The sequence below is a fragment of the Nomascus leucogenys genome, chromosome 10, assembly GCF_006542625.1.
Source record: "Nomascus leucogenys isolate Asia chromosome 10, Asia_NLE_v1, whole genome shotgun sequence".
Lineage (NCBI taxonomy): Eukaryota > Metazoa > Chordata > Mammalia > Primates > Hylobatidae > Nomascus > Nomascus leucogenys.
Window position 1 is genome coordinate 4626435 of NC_044390.1, and position 25760 is coordinate 4652194.

At 53.4% G+C, this 25760-nt stretch overlaps 1 protein-coding gene across 1 annotated transcript; it reads right to left on the bottom strand.

Annotated features, from left to right (window-relative positions):
- Positions 1–916: 916 nt before the first annotated feature.
- Positions 917–25238, bottom strand: PRKCG (protein kinase C gamma). The gene is made up of 18 exons (XM_003259736.3): positions 24734–25238; positions 24205–24236; positions 23154–23236; positions 18102–18213; positions 17834–17965; positions 16026–16182; positions 15210–15344; positions 14774–14861; positions 14458–14487; positions 10644–10796; positions 10127–10315; positions 8276–8367; positions 8119–8181; positions 7851–7989; positions 5445–5525; positions 3841–3948; positions 2115–2255; positions 917–1869 (listed from the first exon to the last, which is right to left on the bottom strand). Exons 1-18 carry the CDS (start codon positions 24901–24903, stop codon positions 1681–1683), a joined length of 2094 nt encoding a protein of 697 aa, XP_003259784.1. The 5' UTR covers positions 24904–25238; the 3' UTR covers positions 917–1680.
- Positions 25239–25760: the final 522 nt, after the last annotated feature.

A 25760-nucleotide genomic window follows, 5' to 3' on the forward strand; every position in this document is an offset into this window, starting at 1 on the left:
TAAAGGGGCAGGCCGCCCGCCGAGGGTCGGAGCGGGGGGCTGGGGCCTGCGGGCACTGGATGGGGGCGTAGCGGCGGTGATGGAGAGAGGGGCAGCCCCAGCATCCAGCTGGACCGGGTCATGGAAACCCAGGGGACTGCAGGGAAGAAGAGGTGCCCGGGTCTGCAAGGAAGCCTGCGAAGCTTTGGGGCTCAGTCCCCTCCAAACACACAGACAAGGCACACCGCTCCACTGGTCTGGCCCTGTCCGGAGACTACATTTCCCATCAGCCCTGGCGGCAAGGAGCCGCACTTGGGGGAAGGGTCTGCCGCGAGGCCTGCTGGGAAATGTAGTCCATCTGCACGGTCCCCGGCACTCCCCAGACTCTCAAGTGGGTCAAGGGAAAGAGGCCCAGAAGGCGCGTCTGCCTGCCGTGTGCCTCTGTCGCCGATTCCTAGGCTCTCGGGTTCTGGCTGTTTTTGGTTGCTCTGGCGTGGGGGTCTCTTCCTCTGATCAGGTCTCCAGGTCTCTCAAGAAGAGGCCAGACTGTGATCTCCCCGCTTGGGAAGGACTTCTCCCCAGTGTCTGAGCCTGGGTGTGCATGTGAGCTTGCGTGGCTGCTCTGGTGAACACGGACGCGCTGGGTCTCTGTGCCGGGGTCGCCACCTGGCAATCTCAGTGATCTCCGTGCTCTTCTCTCGCTGTGCACTGTCCACGTTGGTGCCCTCTGTGATATTTTCTCTCCCTGTCTCTGTCTGTCTGGGTCTCCTGCCTCTGTCTGTGTGCGCGCTTCTCTGCCTGCTCCCCTGCTGTGGGTGTCTCCCCTCTCACTTTGTGGGTCTCCATGCTTTCCTTCTCTGTTTGTTTCTATGTACAGTCACTGTCCCGCCTCCACACCCCCTTCATTCTCCAAGCTTACAAGAAAATATCCAAACACTTCAGCATCAGCATCCCAAATTTATTCTCCAGCAGCTGTGGCCGGGTGGGAGAGGCTAAGGGAAGAGGAGGGGAGGAGGAGAGTCCCAGAGAGTGGCAGGCACTGGGGAGGGTTGGGGTGGGTCCGAGCCAGACAGGAGCCATGCACGGCAGGCGGGCTGCGGGGAGCAGTGATGGCTTCGGGATGGGGAAGTCTAGAACAAAAGCTGATTGGGAGCCGCTGGGGAAAGAATCCTCCATATATCCCAGAAATCCCCAGAGCACAGCAGCGGGACGTACTGGAGGAGGTGGGCACGCCTCCCACTCATCTAGAACTGGAGTGGAGGCGGGGGGGCCTCAGAGGCTGAGGGTTGTTCTGGAACCTGAGTCTGGAACAGCCAACCCCGTGAGGCTATTTCCCCAGGGGCGGGGCACGGGGGGAGGCATAGAACTACCAAGATGGAGTGTCGAACCCCATGGAGTTGGGGATGGTTAGTGGTGCGGTGCTGTCTCTGGACCCGATTGGGGCAGAGTCCAGAACGCTAAGGTCAGGAAGAATATCGGGCTCCGCTCAAGTCTTGAACGCGGGACGGCTGTAGAGGCTGTATGGAGTTCAGAAGGCCAGGAACGCTTGGGAGGGGCGTCTAGAACCCGCGGGGGCAGAGCTGGAATGCTGGGGTGCAGGATCTAGAATGGGGCAGGGGGTGGCGAAGTTGGGGGTGAAGTGAGGGCTGCCGCCGGCACGGCGGAGGGGACGTTGGGGACACCTAGTGGCGGCGGGTGAGATTACATGACGGGCACAGGCACTGGGCTGGTGGGGCTGCGGGCATCCGGGTGCACGAAGTCGGGGTTCACGTAGGTGAAGCCCTGGAAATCGGCCTGGTCGATGCTGGCCAGGACTAGGCGGTCTGGAGGGGTCAGCGCTGGCGCCGCCCGCGTGAAGAACTTGTCAAAGTTCTCGCCGCTGCGGCCACACTGTGGGAGACGTTGGGGAGGGAAAATTAAGCAGCTCTGAGGGCTCCTCGGGTGTCCCTCTGTGTACCCCAGTCTCATCTCCTGTCTCCTGCAGAATCTCCATTCATGCTTCATGGTGTCTGCACCTCCCTTTGTTGGGGGGGACTCTGCAGAGGGAACCCCATCCCCACATACAGGTATATTGAGGCCCCGGGGAACCCCACCCCTTCAGGGACCAAGTTTTTGTTGCCTGGAGGGTGACTGACCGGGCGGGGTCTGAAAGGAGGCGGGATCTCCAATCGTTCCAGCCGCTCCCAGTCAATCCAGCGGAAAAAGCCATGTGCACGGATGGTAGGTTCCCCATCAGGCCCTGAGCCCAGGCGCTTCCCTGGGTGCTTGGTCAGGAACTGTGGGAAACACAGAGACAGACAGACAGACAGACAGACAGACAGACAGACAGACAGACAAAGTCCCGGACAGGGAGACCCAGAGAACGAGGAAAAAATAGACAGAGACAGGCGGATGGAGGAACCAAGAGACACAGGCATGAGATCCAGAGAGATAAGAACAGCCAGGGGAAACAGGCAAACGGAGGGAGGAAGAGAAAAGAAAGGAGAGAGAGAGAGAGAAGAAAGAAGGAGAAGAAGAAGGAGGAGGGGGAGGAGGAGGAGGAGAGAGACAGACAGAGAGAGAGAGAGAGACAGGAGAGAGAGAGGAAGAGGGACAGAGAGAGACAGAGAGCAAGCGAGCGAGCGAGAGAGAGAGAGACAGGAAGAGGGACACAGAGAGACAGACAGAGAGCGAGAGTGAGAGAGAGAGAGACAGGAAGAGGCAGAGGATACATGAGAATGATAGCAGATGAAATTCATACCCAGAGACCCAGGGACACACAGAGAAACAGAACAAATCGTGAGGGAGATGGAGAAGGGGAGAGGGAAAGAGGGTAGGGGGAGAGAGGGAAGGGGAGAGAGGGACAGGGAGAGGGAAGGGTAGCCGGAGGGAGGGAAGGGGAGAGGGAAGGACAGAGGGAGGTGGGTAAGGGGAGGGAGGGAAGGGTAGAGGAGACGAAGGGGAAGAGGGAGGGAATGGGGGAAGAGAGGTTGCAGACCCAGAGAAAAGGGGAAATAGAAATCCAGAGGGTGGCACAGAGACCCCAGGTAAGAAGGCAGAAACCCAGAGAAGGGAGGAGACAGAGGAGACCCAGGGGGACAGAGATTCAGAAAGAGAGAAGGATAGAGACCCAGGAAACACACACCCAGAGGGAGGAACAAAGACCAAATATGGGGACAGAGACCCAGAGAAAGGGGAGGACAGAAAGCCAGCAAGAGAGGAGGGTGAGATGTAGAGTGTGTGTGTATGAGAGTGGACACAGGAGGGAACAGACGGGGGGTAGGAGGGTTGGACAAAGGCCCCAAAGTGTAGACAGAGATGCAGGAGACACAGAGAAAAGGAAGAAACACAGAGAGCCCCATCGTATGCAGATGGAGGGGAGGCATGAGACAGAAACCAGAGAGAGACTGTCAGGGAGATGCAGAGAGAGCAGCTAGATGCAGAAGGTGCTGACATGGGCTGAAAATCTGCTATGGGCCAGGTGCTTTCTTCTGTGTCAACTCCACAACCCCTGAAGAGAGTTAAGCTCACAAAGTTTTGGTGACTCACCCAAGATCCCACAGGAAGAAAAGCTGCAGAAGTTGGGATTACCTGACCCACCCAGTTCTAGACAGACAGACCCCGGACTTTCAGCACTTCCTGCAAGCGGGGAGCTGGGGAGTGGGAGTCACAGAGAAGGATGAGACAGAGGCCATCTCCAGGCCTCGTGGCAACAGGGCCGGAAATCATTGTTCTAACAAAACCTATGCATCATATCAACATTTCCAACAGATGGAGGTAAAGTGACTTCAGGAATGGGAGCACTTTTCTAATAGACACAGAGACAGCAATGGGGTGCGTGGATTGTGAGCCTGGAGAAGCTGGGAGTCAGGGGGCTCTCACCCCCTTGCAGATGGCCACGGCTTCCCGGGAAAGCGACTTGGGGTAGGTGACAGTTTGTTCCATGATGGCCTGAAACAGCTCCTCCTCGTCCTCCCCATCGAAGGGAGGCTATCAAAGTGGAGGGGACAGAGAGTCAGGGACTTGCCCGACTGCCTTTACCCAAACCTTCCACACCCTCCTCACCCCACCCTGAACATGCCTGACCCATCACACCCCCCACATGCATACCTGATCACACCCTCAGGAGAGATCAGACCAAAACACCAAAGCTTGATCTCTCTCCTTCTCAGGTTCTCTCATTTCCTATCTCAGATGCCTCAGATCTGTGCATCTCTGTACTATTCTGCCTCTCTTTATCTGCTATGTAAATCAGCAGGCTGTTAATTATGCAACATGTCAGTTAACTAGAAGAGAGGAAAAACTGCAGGAAACACCCTAAAAGCATTCTTCTGGTTGGATGAGTGGTTCAGTCTTCTGAGATTACAAAAAATGATACCAAAGCAAAGATTTAGAGATGGGGTTTCACCATATTGGCCAGACTGGTCTCAAACTCCTGACCTCAAGTGATCTGCCCACTTCGGCCTCCCAAAGTGCTTGGATTACAGGTGTGAGCCACCATGCCCGGCCAAATTTTTTTTAACTTCTAACTAAAATTTAGCATTCCCTTCAGTTATGAATGCAGGCAGCAGCAATGCTTGTGGCTTCATTATCAATAGAAATCACAGGTATTTTCTCATCACATGAGAGTTGCAGATATTCCCAATTATTAGTCATTGCTACATCAAAATTACTGTTAGAGCTCCTTTTTACTTTACTACCATTACAACTCACTACTTAGTGAATTAATAAGAAATTGCACAGATGTCCGTATTCCAATTTTAAATATTTAGACAACTGTATACATTTAATTTAGTTGGTTGTTAGATTCAATTAAATTTTAAAAGTTTTGGTGACTATCTTTCAAAATGATTGATTTCTTTTGTTTTTTTGTTTGTTCTTTTGAGATGGGGTCTTGCTCTGTCGCCTAGGCTGGAACACAGTGGCATACGCACAGTTTAGCGTAACCTTGAATTCTTGGGCTCAAGTGACCCTCCTGCCTCAGCCTCCCCAGTAGCTGGGACTATAGGTGCCCACTACCATAGCCAGCTAAGAAGATGATCAAGAGGGTGGTACCCAATTTTTTTAGCTGTAGTACACGCAGCAGTCCAGGAATCCAATCAAGCTGATTTAGAATGTATGTAATTGTCTAAGCTTACACAGCCAGTCAGTGGCAAAGTGAGGATTTGAACCTTGGTTTTCTGTGTATGTATTATTCCATTTTGTGCACTGAAAAACATTCTTCTGAGAAGGGATCCACTTAACCAGACTGCTACTTTAGCATCTAGGGAGAAAGAATCCATGGTACAACAAAACAAAACAAAACAAAACAAAACAAAACAAAACAAAACAAAAAACCTGCTCTACATTAAGACAACATTTCAGAACCATGGACAGCGCTATTCGGGCACAACCTTCTGAGCTCCCTTCTAACCGGCTCCTCCTGAGATCCAGGTGCCCCTCTCTGCCTCTTTTAGCCAAGCCAGCTTCTCCCCACCTTCCCTTACCTGTCCTGCCAACATCTCATACAGCAGAACTCCAAAGGACCACCAATCGACAGACTTCCCATAGGGCTGGTAGGCAATGATCTAGGGGAGGTGGAAGGCAGGGAATCACCATGCGTTCTTTAAGAAGCCTATGACCCCTCTGGCCTCACCCCCTGGGAGCTCTACCCACGTTAAGTGCTTTCAGCACAAGCTCTTCCCACTCTGAATATTTATATCGTCAGGTGATTTTTTGTTTCTTTTTTTTTTTTTTTTTTTTGACAGGGTCTCACTCTGTTGCCCAGGCTGGAACGCAGTAGTGTGATCACGGCTCACTGCAGCCTCAACTTCCCAGGCTCAGGTAATTCTTCTACCTCAGCCTCCCAAGTAGGTGGGCTACAGGTGTGCACCACCACACCTGGCTAATTTTTGCACTTTTAGTGAAGATAGGGCCTCATTATGTTGCCCAGGCTGGTCTCAAACTCCCGGACTCAAGCAATTTGCCTGCCTCTGCCTCCCAAAGTGCTGGGATTATAGAAGTGAGCCACCACGCCCAGCCTCCACTCTGAATATTTTGGCCAGGGATCTGCTTTTTGGAATATTCTGGAAACAAAGCATACCTACTTCAAACATTCATTTGGCCTCAAATAGAAAGACTACCTGACGGCCAAGTCACTGGTTCCACCCACCTAGAATATTTGTGTCAGAGTCAGAAATATGTGTGTAGTTTTCAAATTTTCTTTTCTTTTTTTCTTTTTTTGAGATGGAGTCTCACTCTGTAGCCCAGGCTGCAGTGCAGTGGTGCAATCTTGGCTCACTGCAACCTCTACCTCCTGGGTTCAAGTGATTCTCCTGCCTCAGCCTCCTGAGTAGCTGGGATGACAGGCACACACCACCACGTCCAGCTAATTTTTGTATTTTTAGTAGAGACAGGGTTTCACCATGTTGGCTAGGCTGGTCTTGAACTCCTGACCTCAAGTGACCTGCCTGCCTCAGCTTCCCAAAGTGCTGGGATTACAGGCATGAGCCACCATGTCTGGCCTCAGTTTTCAAATTTTCTACAGATGATTCTGATTACCAGCCAGGTTTTGTGATCACTGACATTGATTATTTGGGCACGAGTCAGGCACATCCTCCCAAGTAGCTGGGACTACAGGTATGTGCTTTATCCATCTATATGTACATTCAGAACATCAGCCCCACCCCTTTAACAAAGTCAGGTAATATCCTACCCACTTAAAATACTCATAGGACAGCATCTGCTCTCCCAGAACCTTAGGGATCTGACCCTGCTCTTTTTCTTTCTTGCTTTTTTTTTTTTTTTTTTTTGAGACAGGGTCTCACTCTGTTGCCCAGACTGGAGTGCAGTGGCGTGATCTCAGCTCACTGCAACCTCCACCTCCCGGGTTCAAGTAATTCTCCTGCCTCAGCCTCCCAAGTAGCTGGGATTACAGGCACTCGCCATCATGCCTGGCTAATTTTTGTATTTTTAGTAGAGATGGGGTTTCACCATGTTAGTCAGGCTGGTCTCAAACTCCTGACCTTGTGATCCGCCTGCCTCAGCCTCCCAAGTGTTGGAATTACAGGCATGAGCCGCTGCACCCGGCTTTTTTTTTTTTTTTTTTTTGAGATGAAGTTATAAAGTTACGCTCTGTCGCCCAGGCTGCAGTGCAGTGGTGTGATCTCAACTCACTGCAACCTCCGCCTCCCTGGTTCAAGCAATCCTCCTGCCTCAGCCTCCCGAATAGCTGGGATTACAGGCACATGCCACCACGCCCAGCTAATTTGTGTATTTTTGTTAGAGATGAGGTTTCACCATGTTGGCCAGGCTGGTCTCAAACTCCTGACCTCAAGTGATCCACCCGCCTCAGCCTCCCAAAGTGCTGGGATTACAGGTGTGAGCCACCGCACCTGGCTGATCCTGCCCTCTTGAAAAATGCAGCACAGAAGTCCAGCTCACTTAGATCAGAGAACCATGTACAACACAGGAAATAAGCTTCCATCCAACTGAATACTCCAGGGAGAGCCCTGCCCAGATAAAAGTATTCAGGAGATAGTCCGGACATGTTCAGTGTTGGCAGGGGACAGGCCACACCCACTCAGAGTACAGTAGAAATCGTCTGCACCTTCTCAGGAGGATCCAGGGTCAGGTCCTACTTGGAATTCCTACGAGCTGGTCCCACTCTCCTGGAACATTCACCCATAGGTGCTGCCCACCTTACCTATTTAGAGACCCAGCTGGGCCCACCTGGCAGGCTCAGTGCACAAGCTCACCTGTGCTGGAGGCTGGAGGAACGCCTGGCTGTGTAAGAAGGCCACAACTCATGACAAGGTCTGAGGGTCCGGCCTCACCCGTGATGAATACTGGACCATCAGCCACACCCTCTAAGGGATCTCAAAGCGTGGTCAGAGCAGCAGGGTTAGGGTTACCTCCGGGGCTATGTAGTCCGGGGTCCCGCAGAAGGTGCGGGTTGTCGTCCCAGGGAAGACGTTCTCCTTACACATGCCGAAGTCAGTGATCTTGATGTGTCCCTCAGCATCCAGCATCACATTGTCCAGCTTCAGGTCCCTGGACGATGCAGGGGTGTGGGGTAGGAATTGCAAGAAGGGTTGAGTTCAGCAGTCTAGAGCCGAATATTCAAATCCCTTCCCTTCCAGGGGCGTGATTTCCTCCACGGAAATTCCTGGGGCTGCTCACCTGTAGATGATGCCCTGATTGTGAAGGAAGAAGAGGCCGATAGCGATTTCTGCCGCGTAGAACCTGGAGGACAGGGTGGGTGGGGACGTCAGAGGGTCAGTGGCTGGACCCTGCCCCCTTCCACCACCCCGTCCATTCTCTGTTGGCCGAGACTCACGCTGCATGGGGCTCCTTAAACTTGCCCAGCTGTTGAATGTGGTACATCAAGTCTCCCCCGGTGACATACTCCATCACGAAATACAGGCGGTCCTGCGGAGGAGTGCATGGGCTTAGAGGCGGGACCCATCTACCCAGGGTAGGAGAATTTCTTTCCTGATCACTCAGGACAGACATGGAAGGTTCCAGATGCACCCAACCAGAAATTCAGAGCACCTAGCCACATCCCTGGGAGGGCCCTAAGGTGCTAACCCTGCTACCTCAGAATCTCCACCTGCCAGACCACCGCCAACAATCAGACCACCTGTTCTGGCCCCGCCTTCTCAGAATTGAATACTGAAGCCCACTATTCGCTCGAAATCCGGGGACACCAAAATCTCTTTCCACAGCCACTCACACACATATGCAATTCTGGCTTCCTACTAAGAATCAAAGTTGCAGCTGGGCGTGGTGGCTTATGCCTGTAATCCTAGCACTTTGGGAGGCCGAAGCGGGTGGATCACCTGAGGTCAGGAGTTCGAGATCAGCTTGACCAACATGGTGAAACCCGGTCTCTACTAAAAATACCAAAAATTAACCGGGCGCAGTGGCGGGTGCCTGTAATCCCAGCTACTCAGGAGGCTGAGACGGGAGAATTGCTTAAACCCGGGAGGCGGAGGTTGCAGTGAGCCGAGATCGCGCCATTGCACTCCAGCCTGGGGGACAAGAGCGAACTCCTTCTCGAACCAAAAAAAAAAAAAAAAAAAGGAATCAAAGTTGCTCATACATATATTTTAATCCAGGTAGCTGGCCACGCTTATTCAGAGCCCCTGGAAGTAAAGTCACGCCCTCTTAAAATCGTGCAGGTTCTGACTCTCTGCCCCTAAGTCGCAATCCTAGGGAAATGTCCTGTTTCTGATGTGTCCTTCAGCCAGAATCCAAAAGTGATGACCCCCTCACTCGGAGCCCAGTTCTGGGCAGGCCCACGAGGAAGGCACTCTCCTCCACTGTGCTCCTTTGCTCAAAATTCCAGAGCACTGGCTACAGCCACTCAAGACCAAGCTCCCCAGGGAAACAGGCATCTGGCCACTCCCCGCAAGAGCCCATCCACCTGGCCACGCCCCCAAGGAGCTCAACCGCTTCACGACACCTCCGCAGGACCCATCCACCTGGCCAGGCCACGCCCCCGAGGAGCTCATCCGCCCGACCACGCCCTCCGAAGAATCTACCTGCCTGGATACGCTCATTCATAATCTCATCTACCTGGCCACGCCCCCAAGGAGCCAATCTGCCTGGCCACGCCTATTAATGATCCCATCGCCTGACAAAGCCCGCCCCTCTAAACCACCCCCCGAAAGACTTCATCCGCCTGACCACGCCCCGCGAAGTGCCCCTCTGCCTGGCCACGCCCCCCGAAGAGACCCTCCGCCTGCCTACGCCCCCAAATGGGTCCCTCCGCTTGACCACGCCCTCCGACGACGAGCCCCTGGCCTGGCCACGCCCCCGATGAATCCTTCCGCCTGGCCACGCCCCCCGAGGAGCCCCTCCACCTGGCCACGCCTCCACCTGGCCACGCCTCCACTTGGCCACGCCTCCGATTGGCCACGCCTCCGATGAGCCCCTCCGCCTGGCCACGCCTCCCGATGAGTCCGTCCGCCTGGCCACGCCTCCCGATGAGTCCCTTCGCCTGACCACGCCTCCCAAGGACCCCCTCTCCCTGGCCACGGCCCCTGAGGAGCCAACCCGCCTGGCCTCGCCCACTCAGAGAGCACAAAGTTCTCTTGCCTCGCCCTAAACTCAGAATCCCAACGCAGATGTCCAGAACTGGATGAGGCAGGGCCCCGAGGCTAGCCTCCGCCCCCTCCATCCTTACCGGGGTCTGGAAGGTGGAGTGGAGCTGGGTGAGGAAGTGGGGCCGGCCGCCAGGACCCCGGCCCCCCAGTGCCAGCACACGTTTCTCCACCAGCGTGCAGTCCACATCGTCGTCCTGGACGATCACGTCCTTTTTCAAGATCTTGATGGCGTAGAGCTCATCGGAGCCCCTGCGCTCGGCCAGCATCACCTATGCGCACAGTTCCAAAGGGCCAGTCCATGATAGGAACCCAGTGGTATAGGACATGCCCCCTCCCTTTCAGGGACGCAGGGAAACGGGATCCCAGGTCCTTCCTCCATCTCTTAAGGGACTGACAGCCCTGACTTGCCGCCCGTCCCCTCAGGGAGAGTGTCCACATCTGTAAACCTCCCCTCTCCAGGAACCTGAACGGCCCAACCTAACCATATTTGAAGATGCAGAAGCCCAGTTTCTTCCCACCCCCACTTCTCCCTAAGAACCAGAAATCTGACCTTCCCACAGACATCCTCCCTTTCCCCCAGAACCCCAGGAATCCAACCTTCCCAAAACTGCCTTTTCCTAGAACCATGAGGAAGCTGAAGTCGGAGATGTGCAGGCGTCCTGGGCTCACCCCGAAGAAGCAGCGCTTGGGGTCGGTGGGACTAGGGGAAGGGGAAGGGATGGGAGAGGAAGAGGGGCCCATCCGCACCCGCTGTGGAAAGGAGAAAGAAAGAGCCAGAGGCGGTTAGACCTCATACAGCGATAGGGAGATGCCCCCCAAGAGACACAGCACCCAAGAAAGAAAAGGATGAGAATAGCTGGAGAGAGGAAAATGGCCACCCTCCTACCCTGTCCTTGGCTTAATTTCCTCTGACTCCCCATAGTCTGGAGGGTTTATTTATTATTCAACAAACACTTAGATCTTTTTTTCTTCTTCTTCTTTTTTTTAGATAGCTTATCATCTGCTGTTTCCAGAAAACCCTGCTATCGTTTCCATTTTACAGAAGAGGAAACTAGCACAGAGACGTTAAGTAACTTGCCCCAAGTCACATAGCAGGTAAAGGACAGAGCCAGAAATGAAACCCAAGCAGTTCAGCTCTACAGTCTGGTTGCTCTTAGCCTCTAAGCTAGAATTCCCTAGAGGGTTTGGTAAAACAGATTGCTGGGTCCCACTGCCAGGTTTTCTAACTCTATAAATCTGAGGTAGGACCTGAGAATTGGTATGTGTAAAACGCTTCTGGGTGACATGGGTGCTGCCAGTCCAGGGAGCACACCTGGCTTTCAGCCAGGATCCCTTCTCTACCTTTTCCTGCCTTGGCCCCCCAGGGAGGGGCCCACGACTAAGCTGCTGTCACAGCTTCCACACTTGTCCCTCTACATGGACAGCTGCCCTTTCTAATGCATTCTCTACTCAGCAGGCACAGGAGCCAATTTAAAAATAAATAAACCAGGTCATGTCTCCCCTATGCTTGTAAACCCTTTAACTGCTCTCTCTGTGTTAAGATTTTATTCCACATGACTTGCAGAGCCAGGCTGTGACTGACCCTGCAGGTTGTTCTCTCTCCCAGGGGCTCCATGGTCCAGCCACCCTGGCCTGACACACATTGTCCTCCCTCCCAACTCGGGGCCTCTGGATGGGCCGTTAGGACTTCCTGTAAAGCTCTCCCCTCCCCTTCCCTCCTAGTTGTCTCCCAAACACCCTTTAGACCTTGGCTCAAGCATCACTTCATAGAGGCCTCGCCTGACTTTTTAAACTGGGTCAGATGCCTCTCTTACCACCCCTTGGTCACCATGGACAGCACCTTCCTGGCACTTTTATTCTTAGTAATTTACGTCTATCTGTGTGACTATCTGCTTTTCTGCCTGTGAGCTCCCTAAGGCAGGGGTCTGCTTTGTTCGCTAAGACACAGTAACACTGCCTACATCATTGAGGTTACATAAATATTTGTTGAGGGCTGGGCGCGGTGGCTCACGCCTGTAATCCCAGCACTTTGGGAGGCCGAGGTGGGCAGATCATCTGAAGTCAGGAGTTCAAGACCAGCCTGGCCAACATGGCGAAGCCCCATCTCTACTAGCAATATAAAAATTAGTAGGACATGGTGGCACATGCCTGTAGTCCCAGCTACTCGGGAGGCCAAGGCAGGAGAATCACTTGAACCCGGGAGGCGGAGGTTGCAGTGAGCTGAGATTGCTCTACTGCATTCCAGCCTGGGTGATAGAGCGAGACTCTGTCTCAAATAGATAAATACATAATAATAATAATAATAATAATAATAATAATAATAATAATAATCAGGGCTGCTTCTGTTTGCTGTGTTGTTAGTCCCCGTACCTAGCTCAAGGTTTGGCATATAGTTGGTGTTCATTGGTAATATTAAGTGGTGCCTGCTGAACTATGGGAGAGCGCTGTGAGCCACAACAGGCACGCACACCACCCTACACTCCCTGCCTCTAGGCCTTTGCCCACCATCTGCCCTGCTGGGTTTCTTGGGTTTGTATGGGAGGATCATCCCTGCTGATCTCAAAAGACTCTACCTCTTTGGCTCAGAATTTCCTCCTGCTGGTACCCTTGTCTTCTGCAGAGCCCATTCTTTTTTTTTTTTTTTTTTTTTCAGATGGAGTCTCGCTCTGTCGCCCAGGCTGGAGTGCAGTGGTGCAATCTCGGCTCACTGCCAGCTCCGCCTCCCAGGTTCACGCCATTCTCCTGCCTCAGCCTCCCAAGTACCTGGGACTACAGGAGCCCGCCACCACGCCCAGCTAATTTTTTGTATTTTTTGTAGAGACGGGGTTTCACCATGTTACCCAGGATGGTCTCCATCCCCTGACCTCGTGATCCACCCGCCTCGGCCTCCCAAAGTGCTGGGATTACAGGCGTGAGCCACTGCGCCCGGCCGCAAAGCCCATTCTCAAACTTAACTTTGCAAAAGGATCACCTGAGGAATTCATTTAGTAGGCAGACATTTGAGGCATCAGAGAAATCCTCACTCAGTAGGTCTGCAGAAAGGCCAGGGAATGTGCTTTTAAAAGCAAGCACTCTAGGAATTCTGATGCAGGTGAACCCCCACACACAACATTAAAAACTCTAGTGAAAGTTTCTGTAAGAGTCCAGGAAAGACTATAGCATGTTGTTGCTGTTGTTGAATCTTGAAGATTCTTGTCTTTCACTTTTTTTTGAGACAGAGTCTCCCTCTGTCACCCAGCCTGGAGTGCAGTGGAGCGATCTTGGCTCACTGCAACCTCCGCTTCCCGGAATCCAGCAATTCTCCTGCCTCAGCCTCCTGAGTAGCTGGGATTACAGGCGCCTCCACCATGCCCGGCTAATTTTTGTATTTTTAGTAGAGATGGGGTTTTGCCACGTTGGCCAGGCTAGTCTCAAACTCCTGACCTCAGGCGATCCACCCGCCTTACTAGGATCACAGATATGAGCCATGGTGCCCAGACTATCATATGCTGATATATTTTGTTTAATGTCTTCCTCCCGGTGTAAATCCCATAAGGAAAGGAACTTTTTGTTTGTTTGTTTGTTCTTTCCCTGCTCTCTCTATATCCCCAGTGAGTAGAGCCACGCCTGGCACACAGAGATGCTCTGTAAAGTATTTTTTGAAAGGGTAAATGAGGGAGAGAACATTACTTCCTTCTGCCTGAAAATCTGGTTTCTCCTTTGGGAAATCCCGCCCTTCTAAAAACAACAACAACAACTCAAGAATCTGCTGGGCACGGTGGCTCATGCCTGTAATCCCAGCACTTTGGGAGGCCAAGGCAGGCGGATCACCTGAGGTCGGGAATTCGAGATCAGCCTGGCCAACATGGAGAAATCCCATCTCTACTAAAAATAAAAAAAATTAGCTGGGTGTGGTGGCGGTCACCTGTAATCCCAGCTACTCAGGAGGCTGAGGCAAGAGAATTGCTTGAACCCGGGAGCTGGAGGCTGCAGTGAGCCAAGATTGTGCCATTGCACTCCAGCCTGGGTGACAGAAATAAAAATAAAAATAAAAAATAAAATAAAATTTAAAAATTAAAAAAAACCCTCAAGAATCAATTCAGGCGTCACCTCCTCAGGGAAGTCCTCCCTGACCACCCTCCCCCAGGCTGGATTAGTGCCTCCACTAGGCCTCTTCAGTGCCCTGGGCTACCTCTAATTTAGCACACCTTCCTGTATTTTAAGTATCTGTGACTGTGTCCCTACCTTGGAGAGTTGCTTGAGGGTCAGATTCACCTCTGGATCCTGGATTATTCAGCAAGCACAAGACAGGCCTAGCACAAATGTGTGCTCAACTCATGTGTGGGGAATTGAAGACAGAAGTCAGAGGAGGAATAAGAAATCAGAGACGTAGGCAAAAACTGCCTCCATTCAACGCTTTGGTTCTACTCACCTCATACAATTCCAGGGGGTAGTTACAAGCCTGGGAGAAAAGAAAGAGAGAGTCAGGGTCCCAAGAGAGGCAGGGGATCGCCCTAGAACAGGGGCTGGTGGCCCTTAGTACCCTCAAGCCATGGCGATGGATAGGAACTATAATTCCCATCAGACCCTGGAGCTCGAGTCCCCTAGAAGAGCAGAGGAGGGAGTCCTAGGGTCTTCTGGGAACTGTAGTCCCAGGACCAGCAGGCACTCAGGGGTGGAAGGAAAGGCCAGCTCTGAACGGTGGGAGGCTGGGCTGGGCTCCCTTGAGGAAGCCAGGGTCTGGGTACCTCAAACTTCTGGAGGAGGCTGCAGTTGTCAGCATCGGCCACCGGCACATTGTAATACTCGCCCTCCTCCTGGTTCAGTAACTTGTACCTGACATACAGACGGAGACCAGAGGCGGGCAGCGGGGATGGGGCACCCATGGGAGAGGCAAAGACATTGGAAGGGAGGAAAGAGACACAGAGAGACGGACACAGAGATGGAAGAGAGAAAGAGTGAGATAAAAAGAGAGGGAGAGGGAGAAAGGGAGGGGAGAAGAAGAGAAGAATAGAGAGAGAGAGAGGGGTGTGTGTGTGTGTGTGTGTGTGTGTGTGTGTGTGTGTGTGTGCGCGCGCATGCTGGGAGGTGGAGGGAAGGACAGTGGCCTGGAGGAGAGAGACCACACACAGATGGAGATGGTAATATTGCGCTCCATCCCCAGGCCCCAGCCCTGCTCCTCACCAGCCATCCACGGGCGCCTTCAGCAGCTCCGAGACGCCAAAGGACATGGCCCCCATGAAGTCGTTGCGGGAGGTCCGGTCCCAGTCCCACACCTCCACGCTGAGCCGGCGTTCCACATCCCCTGGCTTCAGGTTGCTGCAGGAAGGTGGGGTGGATGGGGTGTGGGGCCGAGCTCATGGCTCCCCTAGGTTCCCCATCCTTGGTGCTGGAGGTGGGGGCAAACCCAGCCAGCTGGGGCTCCTCTCCTGCTTTGTCAGTCTCCGACCTCTGACCTTCCCAGCAAGGCTCTCCCTCTAGCTAGGGCTTTGGGGCCTGAAGTAAACCTAGAGAGCTCTTCCTCTCCCTTCCTCCTGCATTCTCCGCCCCTTCCCATCTCTGTCTCTTGTCTCTCGAGATCTCTCTCTCTCTGAGTCTCTGTACCCTTCTCTCCTCTCTGGGTCTCTATCACTCTGTCTTTCTGTCAACTGATCTCTGTCTCCCTGCCATCCCCCATCTTCTCCCTTCCCTCTCCATCTGTGTCTCTCTTTGGGTTTCTGCCTCTTCTGAGACTCTCTCTTCTCTCTCTCATCTCTGTCTAACTCTAAAGTTGGGGGGCTTCAATGGAGACTAATTATACAGTGGTCTGGCTATCTCTCCATTTCCGTATCTCCACCCCACTCCCTCAATCACTCTATTCCTTTTTCCCACCATCTTCTTCTGCCCTTTTCTGGGTTCCCTCTATCCTAACCCCTCGCATCAGCTGCTATCTGGGGGCCACTAGGACCCTCAGATCATTCTCTGTCAGCTGTCATTGCCTTCCCTGCACCCCAGACTCACAATACAAAGGTCTCATTCCACACAGGGTTTAGCGTGGCTTTCACCGTTCGGGTCTTCTGTTTCGTCAGGTTCCGAGGGTCTGGGATGAGCTTCAGTTTCACATAGGGATCAGAGAGACCATTGGGGTCCATAGGAATTAGGTTACGGGCCTCGCCAACTAAACGGGGAGTGAGGAAGAGTGTGACGGGTTAGAGATCCAGGAAGGGGCTCCCAGCCCTCTTCCAGTCAGCAATCAAGAGTTCCAAGCTTGGCCAGGCGCGGTGGCTCATGACTGTAATCCCAGCATTTTGGGAGGCCGAGGCGGGCGGATCACAAGGTCAGGAGATCAAGACCATCCTGTGAATGGTGAAACCCCGTCTCTACTAAAAATACAAAAAAAAAAAAAAAATTAGCTGGGCATGGTGGCAGGTGCCTGTGGTCCCAGCTACTCGGGAGGCTGAGGCGGGAGAATGCCGTGAACCCAGGAGTCAGAACTTGCAGTGAGCCAAGATTACACCACTGCACTCCACTCCAGCCTGGGCATCACAGCGAGACTCTGTCTCAAAAAAAAAAAAAAGAGTTCCAAGCTCTCAGTCTCGTTTCTCATGACTTCTTACCTCTCCGTACCCAGAAGACAGGGCATAGAGCCCTTTCTGCAACCAGTGACCCTGAAATCAGATCCAGAGCCCTTCTCTCCATTAGGAACCAGAGTTTGGACCCTGGCCATGTCACCAGTACTGAACCGCAGCCTCCCTCAGAACCAGGTACTCTCCCTTCTCAAGATCCTTATACCCGGAAAGCCATTGCCGGGCACGGTGGCTCACCCCTGTAATCCCAGCACTTTGGGAGGCAGAGGCGGGCGGATCACCTGAGGTCAGGAGTTCCAGACCAGCCTGGCTAGCATGGTGAAACCCTGTCTCTACTAAAAATACAAAAATTAGCTGGGTGCAGTGTCATGCACCTGTAGTCCCAGCTACTCAGGAGGCTGAAGCAGGAGAATCGCTTGAACCTGAGAGGTGGAGGTTGCAGTGAGCTGAGATCATGCTACTGCACTCCAGCCTGGGCAACAGAGCTAGATCTCGTCTCAAAAAAAAAAAAAAAATTAGCCGGACGTGGTGGCGGGCGCCTGTAATTCCAGCTACTCGGGAGGCTGAGGCAGGAGAATCCCTTGAACCCCGGAGGCAGAGATTGCAGTGAGCCAAGATTGCACCACTGCACTCCAGCCTGGGCGACAGAGCAAGACTCCATCTCAAAAAAAAAACATAAAATAAAAACAAAAAAGAAAGCCATTGGCCAGGCGCGGTGGCTCACGCCTGTTAATCCCAGCACTTTGGGAGGCCGAGTCGAGTGGATCACCTGAGGTCAGGAGTTCGAGACCAGCCTGGCTAACATGGTGAAACCCCGTTTGTACTAAAAATACAAAAAATTAGCTGGGCTTGGTGACACGCGCCTGTAATCCCAGCTACTCGGGAGGCTGAGGCAGGAGAATCGCTTGAACCCGGGAGGCGGAAGTTGCAGTGAGCCGAGACGCGCCATTGCACTCCAGCTTGGGCAACAAGAGCGAAACTCCGTCCCAAAAAAAAAAAAAAACAAAGTCATTAACAGGTGCAGAAAGTTGCAAGAAGCCAGGTTGGAGGCGGGGCTTCGAGCCAAAAGGGGTGTGGCGGAGTGTGCTCGGCCTCTGGGGTGGGGTCAGGAGTGTGGGCGTGACCATTGAAAGAGGCGTGGCCCCATCTTTGGGGTGGGGTTGAGCCAGCACAAGTACCTTGGGTCAGCCCCGCCTCACACTCGGGGAAGGGGCGGGGCCAGGCGAAGGGGCGGGGCCTCACCCGTTATGTGGATCTCATCTGCTGTAGGAGCCCGGATCTCCAGCTGCAGGCGTCCGCGGCGCTCGGTGTGGTCCACACCGCACAGGGAGGGCACGCTACGCACACAGCGCCGGTGCACGTTCATCTCGCAGCCTGGAGGGGAAAGCTGCGGGTAGCACCTCAGGCCCCGCCCCCAAGCCAAGACTCCACCCCCCAACCCATCCCGGGCATTTCCCGGAACCCAGACCGGGCGCTTTGGAAGGGCCCTGGCAAGGCCCAGTTCACTCACAGGAGCATTTCATGCCCTGGTGCACAAGCCCGTAGAGGAGGGAGCCACAGTGGTCGCAGAAGGTGGGGCTGCTGTAGCTATGCAGGCGGAACTTGTGTTTGTTCCGGGGGTCCTGGGGGCAGAGAAGACTGGCTTAGGGGGCGTTGGGAGGGTCCTAAAACCCCAGGGGAGGGGCCTTTTTATCTTTTCCTCCTGCCTTGCTCTCTAGGTCAGCCTGAGGCTCCATCTCTTTCACTCTATGTACCAAAAATCATTGAGCACCTGCTGTGTGCCAGGTACTGTTCTTGGTGTGGGGACCCAGCATTAAACAAATTAAAAAAAAAAAAACCTCTTTGTCACATGGAGTTTACTTCCTAATGGAGGGATACAGAATGTAAACATGGTAAATAAATAAAACATACAGTTTGATGGTTGGTAATCGGTGCTCTGGAGAAAAAATGAGGCAGGGATGGGGACCACCAGAAGTTGGGGGATTGAAATTTTAAATACGGTGGTCCTGGCCGGGCGCGGTGGCTCATGCTTGTAATCCCAGCACTTTGGGAGGCCGAGGTGGGCGGATTGCCTTGAGCTCAGGAGTTCGGGACCAGGCTAGGCAACATGGCAAAACTCTGTCTCTACTAAAAATACAAAAATTAGCTGGGCGTGGTGGTGCATGCCTGTAATCCCAGCTACTCAGGAGGCTGAGGCATGAGAATTGCTGGAATCCCGGAGGCCGAGGTTGCAGTGAGCCAAGATTGTGCCACTGCACTCCAGCCTGGGCGACAGAGCAAGATTCTGTCTCAAAAAAACAAAAAAACAAAACAAAACAAAACAAAAAACAGTGTGTGTGTAAGGGGAGTGGCAGGGGGGCCTCGCTGACCAAATGATATCTGGGCAGAACATGAAGGAGGCAGGAGCTTCCAACCTCCCATAGTTCCCATCCCCCCAACTCCCACAAGTTATTATTTGAGAACTTGTGGGCCACCCTGAACCCCAGCTCCTTCACTGGCAGCTTCCGTCAGTGTCCATATGGTATGCCTTCTCTGAGCTCCAGGTAGAATGGAGAATATGACCTCTCAGTTATAATAGGAACCCAGGAGGCCTAAAGAAAATAATTGGTTTACAAAACATAGCTGTGCCTACCATGTTAGATGCTCCCAATACCATTACTGTGGTTATTATCAGGGATTTTACTGAAGTCCCTACATAGCCCTAAATGTAAGTAAGAGCTAGGCCACTTCTCAGCTGTGTAACTTGGGGCAAGTTCATTCCCAGTTTTGAGCCGCAGCATCCTCCTCGGTCAGGTGGAAATAAATAATCTACATTTTGAAGCAATGCTAAATTTCCAGAGTCCATTAAGCATGAATGCAGGTCATCAGTGAAGCTTCTCCTTCTCCCCTGCCACCCCCTACCCCCGGGACAATATCTGCTTGTTAAATAACTTGATTCTAAGAATCCATTAAAAGGATTATCACAGGGTGAAAATTTAGGCCATTCTTGGATTTTCATCTATGTTAGTGGGGTTTCTAGTTTGAATATATATTTGGGTAGACGAGGGTGTTGGCAGTTTCCAGGATCCTTTTCAATGTGCTGGGCTTCTAAATATCTCCGCTGACCCTAACTCAAAGGGTTCCTGCTGCACTAAATAAGATGCTGTGTGTGAAGGCTCTCAGCAGGGTGCCTGACACACAAACCATCCACAGACAGAGGCTGCTGTTCTTATTCTCAGAAGTAAACGTCGCTGTTAAAAAGGAGACAGCACGGAGGCTGTGGTTACATACATCAGAGTTCAAATCTTGCCCTACCCCCTACCCAGCTAGGTGGCCTCACCATGCCTGCCCCTTTTCAAAGCCTCAGATTTACCGCCTGAAAAGTGGGGGCATGTGCCCTCCCTGAGGACTAAATGAAATCATACTTGCCAAATCTTGATCCATGTTACTTTTTTTTTTTTGAGATGGAGTCTCACTCTGTCGCCCAGGCTAGAGTGCAGTGGTGCGATCTCGGCTCACTGCAACCTCTGCCTCCAGGGTTCAAGCGATATTCCTGCCTCAGCCTCCCGAGTAGCTGGGACTACAGGCGCGTGCCAACATGCCTGGCTAATTTTTTGTATTTTTAGTAGAGACGAGGTTTCACCGTGTTAGCCAGGATGGTTTTGATCTCCCGACCTCATGATCCGCTTGCCTCAGCCTCCCAAAGAGCTGGGATTACAGGCATGAGCCACCATGCCTGGCCAAGGCATGTTACCTTTTTTTTTGAGACAGAGTTTTGTTCTTGCTGCCCAGGCTGGAGTGCAATGGTGCAATCTTGGCTCACTGCAACCTCTGCCTCCTGGGTTCAAGCGATTCTCCTGCCTCAGCCTCCTGAGCAGCTGGGATTACAGGCGTGTGCTACCATGCGCGGCTAATTTTGTATTCTTAGTAGACACGGGGTTTCTCCATGTTGGTCAGGCTGGTCTCGAACTCCTGACCTCAGGTGATCCACCCACCTCGGCCTCCCAAAGTGTTGGGATTACAGGCGTGAGTCACTGTGCCTGGCCTGCATGTTACTTTTAAGAAGATCAACTGCCAGCAGTGAATCACTTGAGCCCCGGAGGTCAAGACTGCAGTGAGCAGTGATAGCACCATTGCACTCCAGCCTGGGCAACAGAGTGAGACCCTGTCTCAACAGCAAAAAAAAAAAAAAAAAAAAAAACCCTGAGTGATGCAGAGGAAAGATCTCCTTCTCACTATTCACTCGTTTCCTCATTGGTCATAATAATAATTTTAACAAGAATAAAAAATAATATTTTGGCTCTTGCTATGTGTCAGAAACCATCCCAAATGTCTGACTCACTAAATCTTCAAAACAATCCATAGTGAGCATAATTATCATCTCCGCTTTACAGACAAGGAATTCAACAAGTGCAGAGAGGTAAATTAACTCAGGAAATGTCACAGAACCAAAAAGTGGTGGAGCTGGGATTCAAACCAGATAGGGACAGGAAAAATAACCACATAAGCTGTTGTGTGGATCCAACCTATACTGCATACAAAATACTTGAGGCCAGGTGCAGTGGCTCGCGCCTGTAATCCCATCATTTTGGGAGGCTGAGGCATGAGAATCGCTTGAACCTGGGAGGTAGAGGTTGCAGTGAACCGAGACTGCACCAGTGCACTCCAGCCTGGGTGACAGAGTGAAACTCCATCTAAAAAATATCCCAAAATCAAACAAAAAAACAAAAACAAAAAAACTTTTTTTTTTTTTTCCGAGACAAAGTCTTGCTCTGTCGCCCAGGCTGGAGTGCAGTGGCATGATCTTGGCTCACTGCAACCTCTGCCGCTCAGGTTCAAGCAATTCTGCCTCAGCCTCCCAAGTAGCTGGGATTACAGGCAAAAAACAAAAAAAAAATTGTGAGGAGTGTACCCAATGAGCACTGGATACATCAGACTTATCTGGTGTTGGTGGTAGAGGTGAGTGGACGAGGGGGGTCATCAATCACATACACGTGCTGGTAGACAGTGGTGCTCAATATATGTTCTATGAAGTCACATCTTCTATGTAGACTTCTATTATTTTCAGCTGAGAGGGTGGTAAAACGCCTCATGGACTTCTGTGGATCTCTCTCTCTCTCTCTTTCTCTCTGCCTCTCTCTCCATCTGTACATCATAAAACTGTCTCCGATCTTGTGTCAAACCCTGGGCGAAACTCTGAACCCACCTGACTTCAAAACAAGCCTGGAAGTGTCCAGATGTGTGCTGTCCCATTCGGTGGCCACTAACTACATGTGGCTGTTTAAATTTAAGTCAGTCCTGCCGGGCACGGTGGCTCACACCTGTAATCCCAACACTTTAGGAGGCCAAGGCGGGTGGATCACGAGGTCAGGAGTTCGAGACCAGCCTGGCCAACATGGTGAAACCCCATCTGTACTAAAAATACAAAAAAAAAATTAGCTGGGCCTGGTGGCGTGTGCCTGTAGTCCCAGCTACTCAGGAGGCTGAGGCAGGAGAATTGCTTGAACCTGGGAAACGGAGGTTGCATTGAGCCGAGACTGTGCCACTGCACTCCAGCTTGGGCAACAGAGCGAGACTCTGTCTCAAAAAATAAAAATAAAAAAAATAAATTTAAGCCAATTCAAATGACAAGAAATGGAATTTCTATTCCTCAGCCACAGTCGCCCTGTTTCAAGTGCTCACTGGCTACATGGAGCTGGTGGCTGCCTATTGGACAGTGCATGTATAGAATGCTTCCGTCACTGTAGACAGTTCTGTTGGTCAGTGCTACATCATCAGCCCCATTTTATAGGGGAGGAAACTGAGGCTCAGAGATAAAGCAGAAAAGGGAACGGGAATGGGCACTCGGGTTGACTGGTCTTGTGAGCCTCTGATGGAGAGAGAGGGGGTGGGGAGAGGCTGTGTGTCTCTGCGCACTGCACATCTGTGATGACAGGGGCATCTGTACATGCACGCACATGTGTGCAAGTGTGCTGTGGGACTTCCTGGGTCTCCTCTCAGCATCTCCTAAGCTGTTGTCTATATCCACCATTTTCTATTTTAGTCTCTCTCTCCAGGTGTCTGCGTCTCCATCTGTTGGAGTTCCTCTGTCCATCTTTTGGTGCCTCCAAATTCCCCTCTTTCTCCCTGGTTCTTTCTCTGCTCTGTCTCTCTCTCTGCCTCAGCTTCAGTCTCTCCTGGGTCTCTGTCTTTTTCTGTGTCTCTGTTCCTCTTCCTGAGATTCCCTCTGTCTTATGTTGGCATCTCCGCACCTGCATTGCTATTTTTTTCTGTGTGCCCCTCAGCTCTCAATTTTTAAATCCCTTCACCCCTGGATCACAGCCCACCCCTGGCAGTGCCCATCTTCAGTCTCCTCACCCGGGCATCCTCTCTGTCCCCCACCTGTGTCCCCAGCCTGTCAGTCCCCCTCGCATTCCCCCTTTCCAGGCCAAGGGCAAGGAATCTGGGCCAGATAGCTCCCCCTATCTCTCCAGCCCCCCTCCCCTCCCAGCCATAAAAATAGCAGGAGAAATTGGGACGGACGCCGAGGGGGTGAGGGCGGGGGCGCGGCCCGAGGAGGAGAACCAGGTGTCCGGGCACTCACGTCCGTCTGGGGGCCCTTCCCAGCGCCTGGACACTCGAAGGTCACAAATTCGTGGCATCGTCGATGAACCACAAAGCTGCAGACTAAAGGTGAGAATCATAGAGACACAGATGGAGGCATGGATCGATCCAGAGGGAGACCCCAGCACACAGAACATTGGAAAGAGAGAGCGGAACTCGGACACAGAGAAAACCAGAAAGAGAGGGATCTCAACACAGAGAGTCCAACAGAGAGAAAATCGGAGGCCAGAGGGAGAAGCAGGAGACAGAAACCCAAGAGATGGGCTCGGAGTCAGAAACAGAGACGCAGAGACTCACAGAGAGGCACAGAGCACAGAGCTCAGGGAAGGGAGATGGAAAAAGAGAGAAAGAAAATAGGATCCCATTGACAAACAGACACAGGCCCACGGACGGAGATCAGAAAGCCAGGAGAGAGGCAGACAGATTCAAAGAGCGAAAACCGAAATATCTTCAGACGCAGCCCAGGAAGCAGCAACTTGGGCAGAAGTGAGTCTGGGGGCGCTGCTGCCGGCCCGCCCCCCACCCTGACTCACTCTGTTCTCAGCAGTAGCAGCTGGTGTTCAAAGGACTCGCCCCCCTCTCCCGCCCCCCAGAACTGCCGGCCCCGCCCGGCCCCCACTCGCCCATCGGTGACCCCACCCGGCCTGCCCCTGCCTAGGACGGCTGGTGTTGTCATGGCGACAGCAGCCTGGTGTGGGGGGGGGGCTCTGACTTTGCATCTCCAGCCCCCTCCCCCTTCCCCCCTTCAGCTCCCCTTTTCCAAATCTCCCTGTTCCCATGGCAACAGATTCTCCAAATATCTGTCCCCACCTGGAGCCGGCCGAGGGAGGGGCCCCCAGCACCACCTCCGCGGTGGCCCCACCATCGGAGCTCCCTCCCCACCACAGGCTGTGCCTCTGCCACACCCCCCGCCCCGGGCTCCCCCGCGCCTCTCTGGGGACCAGAGAACACGTGTGTCAAGCAGCCTCAGCTGTGGGGCCCCAGCCTCCACCCTCCTGAGGGTCCCAGGAGCCCCGGTCCCCAGCTCTTACCTTGACATTGCAGGCCCTGCTTTCCGATACCCCTGGAAGAGTCAGGGATCCTAGGTCAGTGCAGAAAGGAGTACCTGGACCCCCAACCTCTGCGAGCCACAGGGGGCCTGCGCTCTCTGACCCTTCTCGCGCAGGGCCCAGGTGTCCAAGCCCCGGCCGCCTCCTCTTTCTAGAACCCAGAAATTTTGGCCCCCAGCCCTTCTTCCCTCTGACTGGAGTTCAGCCCCCAGTTTCTTCCTCCTTCAGACCCAGGAATCCAGGCTCCCAGCCCCCCAGGCTCTTCCTCCCTCAGACCCAAGACTCCAGGACCTCTGTCCTCCAGCCTCCTCCTCCCTCAGACCCAGGACTCCAGGAACCAGCCTCCTCCTCACTCAAACCCAGGAGTCGAAGCTCCCAGCGTTCCCTGGCCATCCTAGAACCTGGGAGTCGGGGCTACAGCCCCTCCTTCTTCCTTCCACAGGGGTCGGCGTGATAGGAGTCTGCACCCCTAGTCCCCTCCTCTCCCAGTCCCCCAGCCCCCTTCCCTCACCAGATGAAGTCGGTGCAGTGGCTGCAGAAGGTGGGCTGCTTGAAGAAGCGAGCGGTGAACTTGTGGCTTTTGACTTCGTGGACCACCTTCTGCCTCAGAGCCCCCTTTCTGCAAAACAGGGGCCGGGGTCCCCCCTCTGAATCGCCTCCGCCCGGGCCCAGACCAGCCATGGCCCCAGAAACGCAGCAGGGACCAGGATCCTGCCTTTCTTGGGGGAAACAGGTGGAAGGGAGAGGAGCTGGAGACTCGAAGGATCAAAGGAGCCACAGGGAAATTCCGAGGTGGGCAGGAAAGGGGCAAGGCACCTCCAGGTGCGGAGCGCGCCAGGCAGGGAGCGGCACCCCGGGCGCGCCGGCTCCGCCAGGGGGAGCGGGCGAGTGGGGAGGAAGAGCCACAGGCAGGGGCGCCGGCAGCCGGAGGCACGGGCGGCGGCGGTGGGAGCTCCAGCTTCGGCACCTGCTGAAATGTGGGAGCCCCCGGCGGGGGGAGGCGTTGCCAGGACGACCGAGAGGGCGGGGTTTCGGCTTAAAGGCGCTCCCCTCCCGGAGACACGGGCAAATGTCCTCGCTCCCCGCCCCTCACACGTGCACACACCCACTCCGGGGGCTGGCTGGAGGGAGGGGCATCCTCTGAGCCTGGCTCCCCCCTCCACCACCCTGCAATCTGTCATCCTGCCCCGTGTTCCTCCCCCACTAGGGTGCCTCGTGCGTCCTGTGGGCGCTCTGGGGTCCCTGTGTCTGCCCCTGCCCCTCTCCTTCCTTCAGCAAACTTTATGCTCCATGCTAGGGGTCCAGCAGTGGACAGGGAGGGTGCTGGGGTTCTCACTTTCTCTGATGCCGGCTGAGTCTTTATTTCTTCCCCTGGCCTCTCCATTATTTGGGTAGCTCTCTGCCTGCGTGTGTCTTTCTCGTGACCTCTGTCCCTCTCCCTCTATTCCTGGAGCGAGCTTTCTCGATGTATCTCTGTTTCTGCCTCTCAGTGGATCTGTTTCCTTTTCCCTGTCTCCGGGAAATGGCTGTTTCTATTT

What these genes read in the sequence shown, in the direction of transcription:
- PRKCG (XM_003259736.3), bottom strand. Translation starts at nt 24,903, where the DNA reads ATGGCTGGTCTGGGCCCGGGCGGAGGCGATTCAGAGGGGGGACCCCGG. An exon ending in CCAGGGCATGAAATGCTCCT is followed by an intron (nt 17,966 to 18,101) that starts GTGAGTGAACTG and finishes TTTCCCCTCCAG; the next exon opens with GCTGCGAGATGAACGTGCAC. An exon ending in TTTAAGGAGCCCCATGCAGC is followed by an intron (nt 8,182 to 8,275) that starts GTGAGTCTCGGC and finishes CCTGTCCTCCAG; the next exon opens with GTTCTACGCGGCAGAAATCG.